The sequence below is a fragment of the Melospiza melodia genome, chromosome 3 (genome assembly GCF_035770615.1).
Source record: "Melospiza melodia melodia isolate bMelMel2 chromosome 3, bMelMel2.pri, whole genome shotgun sequence".
Taxonomy (NCBI): Eukaryota; Metazoa; Chordata; class Aves; order Passeriformes; family Passerellidae; genus Melospiza; species Melospiza melodia.
In genome coordinates this window covers 100,349,947-100,363,929 of record NC_086196.1, presented here as the reverse complement: position 1 = coordinate 100,363,929, position 13,983 = coordinate 100,349,947, and the positions used below count along the sequence as shown (strand labels likewise).

General features: G+C 36.5%; 1 protein-coding gene across 2 annotated transcripts in view; it reads right to left on the bottom strand.

Moving 5' to 3' along the window:
- Positions 1–1,195: 1,195 nt before the first annotated feature.
- PPP3R1 (protein phosphatase 3 regulatory subunit B, alpha) overlaps positions 1,196–13,983 on the bottom strand; it is a 37,194-nt gene continuing 24,406 nt past the window's right edge. For both annotated transcript variants that reach the window (XM_063152287.1, XM_063152288.1), the window contains exons 3-6: positions 7,135–7,311; positions 5,687–5,746; positions 4,766–4,950; positions 1,196–3,361 (exon numbers count right to left, since the gene is read on the bottom strand). In XM_063152287.1, coding sequence (XP_063008357.1) covers positions 3,314–3,361; positions 4,766–4,950; positions 5,687–5,746; positions 7,135–7,311 — 470 coding nt within the window. In that variant the 3' untranslated portion in view covers positions 1,196–3,313. The remainder of the gene's footprint in view (positions 3,362–4,765; positions 4,951–5,686; positions 5,747–7,134; positions 7,312–13,983) is intronic.

Genomic DNA, 13,983 nt, shown 5'->3' with positions numbered 1-13,983 from the left:
TCTATATCAAAAGTCCATGATTTTACTTGAACAGCCTCAAACAAAAACCTGCTTCATTACAGATTTTCTGAATATCAGACTTAAGACGCTGCTTCTTCAGAAAGCCTTGGTGTTTAATGTTTCAAGCCTAAAGGAATTGGCAGAGTTATGCATTTATAAACACACATCATGGTTTAGTATCTTCCTGAAAGAAGGAGGAGTCAACTGGAATGCAGAGTCCAATGGCAGGCTGTCCACTGAGTGCTGCTGCTGAACAATGCATCACATGAAAAGAGTAAGATGAAGGGGTAAATAACACACTTGAACTGAATCCTGAATCTGCACACATATAGATTTCTTAATTCCTACAAATTATCTGTAAGGACAGCCTAGTGGAGCCAAGAGCCATGAGGTTAAGTATGTTCCAGTGTACCAGAGCACAAACAACTGTAAGGTCCTGTGTGTCTCCTTAAAATGCTACATAAGCAGCGTAATGCAGTAAAAGTAGGGGGAGAAATTAAGAGTGACCACTCCAAGTAAGATTTAAAAACGAACCCTCTTCTCCTAAACCTGCCAGGCAACCTTCTGTAAAATGTCTTGCAAAATATATAAGTCAGGTTTGGGAATGAAAACAGAAATAAGATTATCAAACACACAAGCAAATTAAGTATTTAGGTCAATGTCCAAGTTTCCAGAATAGGGCCTTCAGTTGTGAATAGATTAAAGACTTGCTGGAGTACCTTGAGCACACACAGTTTAGCAGTCTGAGTGATACAGGGGACAGTGTGTGCATTCTGAGCAGCTCCAGGCACATGTACCTGCTCACTACATTTTCTGTTCCTTGTCTGCTTATGTCATTTATTTCAATACAAAGCTCAGATATTTTCTGAGACATGAACTGCCTTTTATTCTCCACCTACATTAATGTTAGGGGGGGTTGGTTTGTTTTTTAAAACCACTTTCCACAGGAATTTCAAACAAAGTAGGTTATCCACTTTGAACATTTAGCAAAGAGAACCAGATGTGCCATTAAACAAACTCAACATGTCTTGAAACACTGAAATGACCTCTGGTCGTTTTCAGCAGACTGCACCCTGTGGAGTTTTGTAGTAAATCTTAATAATCAAGGAGTGGACAAAAAATATGAACAGGTTTTCTTCAGAGCAAGGTGCAGAGCTGCTTTAAGGTGAACAGGAAAGGTACTGAGCAGCCCAGCTAAGGTTCAAATATTTTATTTTATATTCATACAGTATGAAGGTTCTTATAGTTCCCACAATATACGATGTAGCATGCAGAGGAAAAACTAAACATTCAACATAAATCTTTTTTCCCCACACAAACTGAAAAAAAACCTCATCCCTCCCCTTCCAGTCCCCCATAGGAAGTAACATTAGCACTAATTCCTATAATGCCAGCCAAGATATGCACAAGCAAGAAAAACTGAAAGCATTTGCTAAAATGTTTGTAACAAATACTTATGTACAAAAAATTCACAAAAAGACTAATTCCCCCCCTGAAGCAGAGCACATGGCAGTTGACACTGGAACAGAATACAACCACTGGCTGGGATTATAAACCACGTACTGATCCAGAAGAAGAAAAAAGTTACATGTAGTGGAGATTTTTGTTTTGAACATTAACATTTACCAAAGTTTGGCAACATTATCTTTTTAATTATGCAAATTATGTAAACAAGAGGAACATTTCAAATCGATCTACATGCAAAACTTCATGTCATGCAAGGACACTAAGCACCTGGATTTCTCTCTTACAGACAGAGCCCATGATGTGCAGCACTCAGTTGAAGGAACAGCTATGGCAGACAGGTGCTTGATTGAAGAGGTTCAGACAACCTGCACTTTCCACCGCTCATTATAAAACATTTTTTTTAAATAGAAAAACTACTATACAGGAAAGATGTACTGTCCTAAAAAATCTAGCAAATGTTTTTCTTCCAGCCAATAGTACCACTGCAGAAAAGGGAAGGGATGATATAAAGTTGTATGTAAAACATGGCTCGCTACTTTTATGTCACACAAACAGATCAAGTTACGTTCCATTACAAATTATGATATGGACAAATTTAGAAAAGAAAAAAAATTCTCCAGGAAAAGGACTGGAGAACTGCAAGAGGTATAAATTTAGATAGTGTGAAGTTTTCCTCCTCTATGGCATACTTTAACAAGATTCCCCCCCTGTATGAATCATATATACATATATATATATAAAATATTATCAGTTATTTAGCTACCTGTAGTCTTTTTTTAAATGCAAGGGGGGAAATTATCATGGGTGAAACAACAGAATTTAAGTGGCAAGAACATTTTATAATCTAAGTACTGTATAAAATAAGTAGATGGGAATCCTGCACAGTTATGTTGATCCTAATTTCATTAAGCTAAGCACAAGAGAAAATTGTATATGCATCTACCACCTTAAGCAGCTGTATCTAAATTGAACCCAGAACAGCAGAATTGTCTTGGCTTCAGACAGCTGTAACTGCTCCCAATTCCTAGGTGATGGAATCTAACAGCCATCAAAGCATTCCACAGTCACTATATGTACATGAGGACTACTTCTTGGCAGTAGCATTAAACTATATTCTCATATTAAGTAGAACAGAACTAAGTTATTTAGCAAAGAGACACGGTCCCTGGTAATATATTAACAGGTAAAAAGAAACTTAGTCTCCTGTGTTACAAAAAAAAGTAATTAAGGTGATTTAATAAGAAGCAATGCTTTGTCAGCCATTCAATATATAGAAACATCTGAACAGTCACAGGAAAAGAGTTGACCTAAGACCCAGTTAAAACTTTACATTCTTCTACTATATATATAAAACTGTGTGAAATAAAAGTAAGGATGTATATCCACATATTGAACTGTTAATATTCTGCTTGGCACTTTGTACTCTAGTTTTGTTTCTGAGTCAAGTATATTAAATTAAAGCCCACCTAGCTACTACATATAGAAAGCTACATATATATCTATATATAAATACACACACACATATATATAGATAGATAGATAGATATTTCCTTGTTATAAAAGATGAAGAAAAATAAATTAAAAAGCCAACCCCTTCCCTTTCTCCGCCACATTGATATGCTCTTTCCATCTTTGCTGTCCTTCAGACTTTAAAGTGCTACACTGAGTTATTGAGAGAATAAAAGTTCAATAACACTTAGTTGGCTTCATGAGGCTCATGTTGGAAAATGTGGCTTCACAGAGAAAAATACTTCCATTTAAATACACAGAGAGCATTGCTGGACGTCTCGAGCAGATCTTCAGAGATGGAGAAGAAAGCAAAAGTGTTGGGTGGTGCCCTACAGAGTCACACATCTACGACCATCTTTTTGTGGATATCTAGGCCTCCTACAACCTGGGAGAAAAAACAAGGTTCAGAAACATGAGAATTGAAAATTAGCAAAGTGCAAAGAACACATTCAATAGATGCACTGAGGTCAATCATAAAGGCAGTACTTCCCTGGCCGCTCCAAACTGATTTACATTTTACAAGTACTGTGAGAGATGAAATTAATTATGTACAAACCAAGGCAGTTCAGTACAATCAGTACAATTTACATGCTCAAAGGCCTGAAAACCAGTGCAAATAACACCATTCTGGCATTCCTCTCTATCTCATATTATGACCTTGTATGTTTGTGCATGTTAAATAAAATGGTGACTTCTAAAACTGTAAAACTGTGAACCTTTCCAGGAAAAAGAAAGTACTTTAGGAACAGCAGCAGGATTTCTGACAGAACACACACTCAGGAAAGAATTACCAGTTTTCACAGGTGTGTCATCCATGCAGAGCAGAAGGAAAAGGAAAGGTGCCATGTCAGAGAAACATTTTATAATGCAGGAACAAAATTCAAAGGCCAAATGGTATGTGCCAAAGGCAACAAATTAAAACTCATTTTTGTAGATACATGGCACCAGATTCAGAGAGGGTAAAATGCAAGAAAAAGAACAAGATGTAGAATTAAAAAGTGTCTTGTCATGAGGTCAACAAAAACTGAAGAAATTAAAAGTAAGGAAGAGGAAAATCCCTCAGTAGCACAAGGAAAGAAGTCTGGGCAGAAGCCCAAAGACAAAAGAAGAAGCTACATGACATTTGATGGATGGCTGGAAGATGACAGCCCAGTACAAGAAATAAACAAATAATGCAGTAATCTAGGCATTTGCAGGCTGTAGCTCTAACTTCTTTGCAGACAAAATGTTTTTTACATGATATCACAAAAATAATTGAACTTAAAAGAAAAATCCCCAAAATGAAAACAATAGAATCTTTTCACTTTAGTAGCTGGCAGCATGGCAGATTTCCACCACCCTCCATCCCCCTCTATTTTTTAGAAGTCACATATTTTTTGAGTAAGAATTAGTTAAGTTTGAACTGAAGTTGTAAATTCAAAGATTAGGGAAAAAAAGCAATGCCTAAACCATGCTATCAAGTGTATCTTCCTTAGTATACCATTTAAAAATCAATGTGTAAACACTCATTATTGCAATTTTTAAAGTATCAAGATTCAATGTGGCATTTACTTTTTTTGAGAAAAGAATTTAAAACTTCCTGTCAACTAATTAAACAAATATATCACATGGGTTAAAATCAACCCTTCCAAGTGTTAAATGCTACATTTAAACATTCTGTTCAGTAAACCTCTTAAGTTCATAAAATTCACCTTTTAACTGTTTACTCTTTTTCCAGAGTAGCACTTGAGAGGTTTTTTATTTTTCCTCTCTCTGTAAATGACTCAATTTTTCTTTAGAAGTTACTTACAGCACAAAATTCTTCAAAGGATATTCTTCCATCACCATCCTTATCTGCATTAATTATGGTTTTATCTACAATTTGCTGTAACTGAGTGTCTTTGAGATTGTTCCCAACCATCATCTTCAGGACCTGGAAGAGCTCTCCATTTGAGATATAGCCATCTTTGTCCATATCATAAATGCGAAAAGCAACTGTAGAAGTAAAAAAAAAAAAAAAAAAAAACATAAATAAACCAACCATTTGGTAGCAACTATGGTTGGAAAACAATATATACTCACTTTAGAAAACACCTGAAAATGTTCTAACACCAGCAGTAAAAGCATTCTGTGAACACCAAAAAAGAAAATCTTCCCCACCACAAGTAAAGCACTCAGCCAGAAAAAAAATTACAACCTCCCAGGAAACAGATGACTCAAAATCCCATCTGGTTACTTTGCTGCAAACAACTTGTCATCAAGACTGAATTTATTTTTAAACATTTCAGTCTTAGTTATTTGGAAGCCACATCCGTAACTGAATCTGTCTCTTTTCTACTCCTAAAGCCAAGGTCTGGAGATGCAGTTCTGAAACAAGAATTTAATGCTTTCCTACTGTAATAGCCAATAATTGAGTATTATTCTTAGGCCCTGTAAGTTCAGAGATCTGTATAGCAAGCTGTTATTAAATGAACTCACTTTTTTAAAGAAACTGAAAGCAACTGAAAATTCTTCAGCAAGCAACCAACCTCCTCCAACCTTCCCAGCAGAAAAGAGTGCTACTAAATGTTCACAACAAATAAAGGACAAAATGTGCAAAAAGCTTACAATCTACTTTCATTATTTTCCACTCTTTACAACAATTTGAATTTGCCAATTTCTTAATCTTAACTTACAAAAGTGTATTTCTGAGGATCAGAAATTTTTTGTTAAGGAAAATCAAAATACTTACACCTCAACTTCTGTTCTTTATCTCCTTTGACACTGAACTGGGAGACTCCTTCGATAAATTCTACATAATGCAAGGAAAACATGTATAAAAACCACATTTTTAATAAACAAGTCAACATTCAGAAAATTTTAGAAATTGTGAAAGCAATCTAATCTCTAAAATACTGCCTACTTTATGATACCTAAATGTCTGTGTACTTTGATATTTAATGTTCTTCAGTGGGAAGAACCCCAAATCCAATGCAACACTCACTAAACAGACTGTCACACCAGCATTTAAATAATTTTGTTGCTGGACCTTCACAAGAACCTGACAGAAAACTAAGATCTTTACTAAAGTTACTCCAGTTGAGACTCCAAATGTACAACTCCTCTCAATATTAGTTTCTCAATGTAAAGAATTACATTGAAACCGAAAACTGCATTTGAAGAAATTCTAAAATATTTTTCTATAAAAGAAAATTGGCTTTGCCAACTTCCTGTTCCCTTCCAAGAGGAACAACTCTTGATAACTGTTATTAATCACAGCTAAATGTCACAGAAAACATGACCATCATTGCTCATGACTATCTATTTTTTACAAGGGAATTTTGAATAGTTCCATGCAAAAATTACTACTTCTAATCAAAACTCAACATTCTGGTTATACTGTAGATATCCCTATAGACATTAAATAGGTTTTGTAGAGGTTACCAGCTCTTGTATATTAATATCTTATTTAAAATGTCAGTCTGTCAGTATAAATAAGATTTAAGTACTTTCTCCAATTAAAAAAAATGCAAGACTGATTTGCCTTCTTTAGTCATAAGAAATACTAAGTTTTACCTTGAACAGAAGTTACAAACATTATAATTTCAGACACTGTTTTAAGATGAACTAGCGAGGAAGATTTTAATCATGGCCCTTTTAATCATGAATACTTAAAATCATTGAGAAATGTACTAAATCAAATCTTCCGTGTTGTTTGGATTTTTTTTTTCTTCAAGCGTCAGTCTAAGATCTACATAGAAATAACCCCATAAAAGAAATATCAACAGAAAAACCTGGGCTCCTTCCTATTTTCTAAATACTTCAAAGGAGAGATTTCATTTGGACAAATACAACTTATGCAGAAACACATCACTTAGCCTACCACAACTTTCTTCAGTCTCTCCTCAGCATCAAAATTAAGAGTATAAATTGGTGTACTTTAAGACATATTTAACAAGTAGTCCTCAGTCAGCCTGACCTTAAAAGCTATTACTGAACAACTTGGTCCTTTAAACATTTCACTCAGAAGTGCCCTAATGCAGAGAAACTAGTTTTACTGGTATTTAGTTCCACTAGGATTTAGCACCTTATTTTAACATATCTTCTTCACCTCTCCTGTGTCAGATGAAGAAAAACCTGAATTCTAAAGCTCTAGGAATTCTGAAGTACCACCACCTATCACAGAACACTGTGCCTTACCTTTAAAATCCACTTCTCCATTGCCATCTGTGTCAAATATATCTATTACTCGCTGTACTAACGGGTTCTGTTGCAATTCAGGTAAAGACATGAACTCTTCCACGCTCAGAGAACCAGAGTTGTCCAAATCAAGCTTCTTAAATCTCTTTCCTAGTCTTTTTATCTCATCAGCATCAACTGAAATGAAAAACAACCCCATATTTACTCTCAGAAAGGCTTCAGTAAATCCTCTGCAGTTAAACACAAGGCACATTTCATTGCTTTCCTACAAGATTTTTCTCCTACTTTAATTATAAAACACCTATAACAATAACATGAAATTCTGAAGACAAACACAATTTTATTTTAAATAAGACTTACCTTTATTCCTCCCTGCACCTGCCATAATACAGTTATTAGCATTGTGACTCACTGAATACCACATGCTGACACAGCATTTTGAAGGATTGAGGATGCTTAGCTAGTTACTTAGTCAGCTCTTACAAATAACAGGTGTGAAGAATTTGAGGAAGAGACCAAGTGTTCTCTGAAGGAAACAGCATTATGTTTACACTGGACTAATATAGTATGTCAGAAAGACAATTATATTCAACTTATTAGCAAAACTAGTGCTTTTTCAGCACACTGAACATGAGATCCCCTGGGATTTGAGTCAAGTTAAGCAGGTTAACAGTCCTACTGGTAGCCAGTTAACTCTCACCTACTTAAAACACTCCTCTTACTGACCTAAGATCATTCTTCCTCTCCATCTCAGATGGGAAACAGACACACCTGTAGCCACAACCTGCATACAGCTTTTTTTTTTTTGTCCCAGAATTTAAAGTAGATTCAGGTTCTGCAGCAGCACCTCTCCATCTAATCTGTTCAAATTTATAGAGAATCTCAATTAAAGTATATACCCTAGTACCCTATTTTACACATCTGATTATGCCAAGAATAGACTAAATCTGTGAATCTATAAAAACAATTGAAAGCAATCATGTACTTTGCTACTGCTGAAAAGCTTGAAAATTTCTCCATAACAACCTGAAAATACCCTGTCAGCAGCCTCATTTACGAGATCCAAGTCTGTTCACATGTTGCTCACCCTTTTTAGCTACAAAGGAGCAACTGAGGTTCTTAGGAAGCCTAGAAGGGGCTCAGTACAGAGCAAACCACAGCAAACACACCCTGCAGAACCTAAGACTGCAAACTCGCCCTACCAACCTTCTCCTTAACATGTGCAGGTCCCTCAATATTTCTTAGTTCCATTTAGTAGTGTGTTTGCTCCAATAGTAATAGAAATTTCATCATATCTTCTACAAGGCACATACATCCACCTGATCCATTTCACATCACATCAGTACCTTCTTAGGCTTTTGCAAAAGTGCAGCATAAAATCAAACAGCTCTGAGTCTTCCAATACATAAGGTCAGCCAACCTGCAAAGCCTGATGTCTTGAAATTGTAGCTAACTCAGAGACCTAATCCTCTACCAACAGTAACCAACTACCACTTCAGTTTCTTGATATCCTTGTCTAAAAACCAGAGAGACACAAATAGAGAGTCCTCAGGACTGCACTATTTCAGAATGAAAGACAGCCTGACAGAAGTCCAAAGGCACAAGATGATTTTATGCCATTCTGCAGTCTCAGTTACTGCTTGCAACTGCAGAGGCAAAGGGCAAAAACCAGTCTGCAGTCTCAGAATAATCTCTTTGCTGTGCCAGAAAGGGACAGACCTGATTCTGCCTCTAGGGCTACAAAAGTGAGACTGAATATAATTCGCTTTCCTCGGTTTCTAGTAAGCAGTGTGGTATTTCACACAATTAACCTCTCAACCGCATTGAAATATTCCTTTTACCCCAGTTTGTGCAGAAGCCTTGACCGTAACTGGAGCTGTGCCCTGAACAGCACAACAGCACAGCAGTGGCAGCAGCACATTGCACACCTACCCAGGAACTCCTCCAGATGACACAGAGGGAGACACAGCACCATACAGTAACCTGGACGTAAAACATCATCATGGGACTAGAAGAATACAGTATTAAAAAGGAATGGCAAAGCAGAGCTCCATGGGCCATTTTATGAGTTCCATCAGCACAAAATGCTGCTTCTCCCCAACACACTGAAAGATATTTGCCAACTTTTGCTTCTGTGCACAGAAACTCTTTTGCCCCCTCTTCCAGTCCCGCCACTGGACAATCACTGGGCCCAGCCCATTTTAATGCAGACAGCACATTTGGCAAGCTACAAATGTGGGAACTTCATTTTAGTGCAAGTTCTACTTCCAACTCCCATAGAAAGAGCTCATACCCTCAACAAAGCTTCACAGCACAAGCATTTGAAAAAGCATAAAAATATTAAGGGTGACTTATCACACTATGAATGCACACTTATGTAAGCACATTTCCCCTTGTAAAATAAGTATGTGAATTGACATAATTTATATCTGTACTGCTTCACTTTAAAATAACTAAACAGCAAACTAAAAATATTGTGTATTTAACGCACTGTCAGCGTCTTACCAGATCAGTGGAATCACACTTCCAGTATTAATAGAAAGACTAATCTTTCCATTTTGATCAGTTCTAAAGCCTCCTAAACAACATGAAACACTTCATAGTTCTGCAACTTCACAAAATCACAATGTGATTTTAAGAAGCATTAACACAGCTGGATTTCTTCTCCCTTGCCACAAAAACTAATGAGTTAATGAATTACAAGTTCTATAACATTTCTAAGTAACATGTAAGAAGCTCCTAAGTACCAAAACACAGCAATGACATTTTCACAAATTAGGATAGAAACATGGAGCTGCTTGAAGCAGGACTAAAGACCTCTGATCATTAGGTAACACCATTTTCTCACAACCCAGAGGTCACATTAAAGAAAGTCTAATTTCATTACTTCAGTTCCATTTCCTGGTTTGGGAGCTCAAGTCCATGCCATTTTTCCTCATGAATACACAAGCAAAGACTGAAAGTGACACCCAGAGTTCTGTCAATGTTCTGCTATGAAGTGGAGTTAATTAATTACCACATACACAAGTCACTCACACATGGCTACATAGCTTGAATTGCCACAAGCTGGCCCAAAAGATTGTCTCTGCCATTGCTAAGAAATGTGCTAAGAAAACAAACTGTTGTCAGAAAGGTATTTTATCTCAAGTTAATACATCTCTAGCAGAACTACCAATATGAACTATAAAAAAAACCATTTTCTTGCAGCATTCAGAAACTGATCCACTGGACACATTGCTTGTATTACCAAGCAATGCTGTTCTGTCACCATCTGCTGGGCACAAGAACCACTGTTGGGTTAACTAGCCTCATATCTGCAGTTAACAAGGTCCTTACATTATAAAACTAACAAGCGTAAGAGAAGAAATTTTTTTTTGTTTTGTTTTAAAAATGGTGGACAAGGAGGTCAAGATTATGGATGATAAAGGTACGAATCAGATCACAGGAAGGGGAGGAGGTTGCAAAGGGATGTAAGAGTATTTCTCAACAATGTTCATGTTTTGCTGAACTGTAACAAAGCAACAGCTGCCACAATTATGAAAGTAAGGATATTTGAAAAATGTTAATTACTCTTTGTCCACATATACACACATCTCATTGCATAGCCCATACCAGCTCAACTTCAATGCACAGTCCAGGTACAAATATCTGGCAGCAGTTTCTACTAGAAATGAGATTAAAATTTCTCATTCCAAACCTTGAAATATTCAAGCAAAGGGTTTTCCTGCAGTGGAGATCTGAGAGAGGTTCTTTTCTTAACAGAAGTCAAAACAAATTAAAAAACAGTACTGAAAAAAAATTAGCATCTCTGCCAAAAGCTGACCAAATAGCAAACTCTTCCTATATTCTGTTTCTGGCAATTGATACAGCACAAATGACAGTACTTGGAGGAGGAAATAATGAAAAAGCAAAGTAAATGCAGGGCCAAGAAAATTTTCTTTAATAGCTAATCAGCATATAAACCTCTGTTCCTAATGAACATATCTGGATAAACATGAGATCACTGTGCTCATAACGGACTGTATGAGAATCTAATATCAGAATTACATTATTTTTCCTTAAATATATTGCAGGCACCTCACCTACCATTAAATCCTTTCCACAAGCTGAATTTTAAAAAGTTGGAAAAAAATTGTATTTCAGTAGTATCTTTGTCTTCATAGAACAGCTTTAAGAAATAAGAACACATATAAAATAAAGGATGAATACATCACAGTATAATATGCCTTAGATTGGCATACCTTCTGTCTATTCTTTCTTCACAAGTCCTCATTTCTGGTGACTCTCCCTGCCTGTGCTGAATTTACCTAAAAACTACGCAGGTTTTCTGGAGCTTAATGTTTGTTTCTTGGTTATCCTTTGGATTTTTTAAAGGAAAACAGCATACATTTATGTATAACAGCAGATTTCAATAATATCTTAGTAATTTTTTGCTTTATCTCCCAAAATGCACATACACAACAGTTCCTGTCTAAGATGGATGCTCCCCTTTTTTACAATGCCTGTATTTTCCTTGTCCTTATCAACAGACTTTCTTAAAATTCCACATAGCTCTCACTGAGAGAACAGAGCACTGAAATTAATTCTCAGTGTCTGAACAAAAAATATTACTTCGTGCCCACATAAACTCTCCTAAGTTCTGCTGGAAATGCAAGGCACAAGATAGTTCAGCTCAAGGGAAAGCTCAGCTGAAAGGACTGATGGTGGCAGTAGCAGACAGAATTTAAGAGCAGCTCAGGAGACCAGGCCAGATAAAAACACTAGGAACTCCTAGGAAGTCCAAGTTCATAGTAGTGTAAAAAGGGCGATACCACCACTAAGGAAAATCAGGACTGAGCTTTGTTTACACTGTTTGAAGCAGAGTTTGCCGGTGACTCATCACCACACTCCCAGCAACCCTGAGCATTCAGATCCAAATTAACCTTTTTTTGTGCTATGCTCCCCAGCTGACAGGGGGCTCTGTGCTTCCCATGCTTTTCGGCAAACCAGACCGTGTCCCCTCACCTTGGCACTGATGCCTGAGCTCACAAACTTACAAACTGGCTGGAAATAGTAACTGCTAAGTGCTTTTCTTTAAAATGCTTTATTGGCAGCCCTGCTCAAACATCAAATTCTGCACTGTTTCAAAACACTTAGAATTATTTATGTTTATTTCATAATCCATTCTGGATTTTGTTCCCCTTGTAATTAACATAAGGCAAGTGTTAAGTAGTTCTGGTACTAAGGATTTTTTTGTTAAAGAACTATCAGTACTTTCAAGACTCCTCTTCTATCCAAGTATTAAAATTCTTAGAGGCAACACCTGCTTCATGTCTTGAAATCATTTGCATACATCTAAAAATATGATGAAACAGGTTAAAATGCTTCCAAGATACTACATGCAAATGCTTTGCCTCACTCCCATTTTATTGCAGGAGTCTTATCTCAGTTGCTCACTTTCTAATATGCTAATCCACACTGCTGAGTTCCTCACTTGTGCCCCTCAACACAGCAGTAGAGGATCATCCATTAGATTTTAAAACAATTCTGTTTCAAATTGTTATGCGTGCAACTGATGCTCAGATAAGACTGTAAAAACTATTCAAGTGGCAACTCAAAAAACTTCATTAGAAGCCAACTGCAGTGTGCTTATCTTGAAAACAGTAATTTCAGAAAAAATATATTTTCTACAGTTAACATCAAGGTACATAGCTAACTTTTTATTAATCTGAGAGCCAAAAGTAAAAAATGCCCTAAACCTACAGATTTCTGAAATTCACTACATTCAGTGATGCTTTAACAGGATAACTGCATATGCTTTAAGAAGCATGGTACATCCATTGCTGCAGAGCACACAGTACACACACAGGCATCTGCAAAGGGTACAGACCTTAGAAAAGCAATTAGGTGCTGAGCACTTCTGAAATCTAAATGTTTACCCCTGTATTTAAAAGACTGGCTTTTCAGATACTCTTAGAATACTGGTTCAAAGGTTTAACTAACAAAAGCCAGATCAGAGTGTGGTCACAGAGAGCCCTATTTCCACTAACTTTTCAAACATGAAATCATTATAGACAAGAATATTGCAAAGGTATTAGGAAAAATTTTGCAAATCAAACATGTTCTGAAATGAATTTTAAATGTTTCCAGACTAATTTTCCCCCAGAAGAATGTACTGCAGAGATCTCAAAATAAAACAGACCTTCAGCAAAATTTGCACCTCTACCTACAGCCTCATCTGATTCACGAATATAACGTTTCAGAGTAGCAACCACGTCAGCCATTTCAGTTTTGGAGATCAGATTTCAAAAAGATGATACCCTTGAGAACACAGTCAACCACTCATCTTGTATATGCTTACACACAGCTGGCCTAATCCTTTTTATGACTTCAGATGTGTCAATTACAATTTCCTAAGTTAGGAAAGAGATACTAGTCTTCTTAGCTTAAAATCCAAACACACTACAAAAGAGTATTTATAAACTATTCTTTACTCTATTACAAAATGGTCCTCTCTACATCTTTTTGCAATAATAAAATTTTCTTATGGGCAATTTGACAGATGCTGGTTGACATCAAATTTTCATCATGGAAAGCAGCGGTAGGTTTTCTGGCACAGCATAGTTGAGAAACAAAACCAAACCATTCTAAGGAATCCAACAACACTCATTCACCCACTGAGAAGAACTAATGTTCTAAAATGAAAGGTTAAAAGAAGATGCTTGACTATCTAATGGTGAGCATCCTCTCTGTGGTAGCCTGAATTTGCTTCATGTAACTGCCTACTTTATCACAAAAGTATTCTTATGAGACACCAAAGTAGCAACTGTAGCACCAAGCAGAGGTTATGACCCAACGTCTCCATGCAAA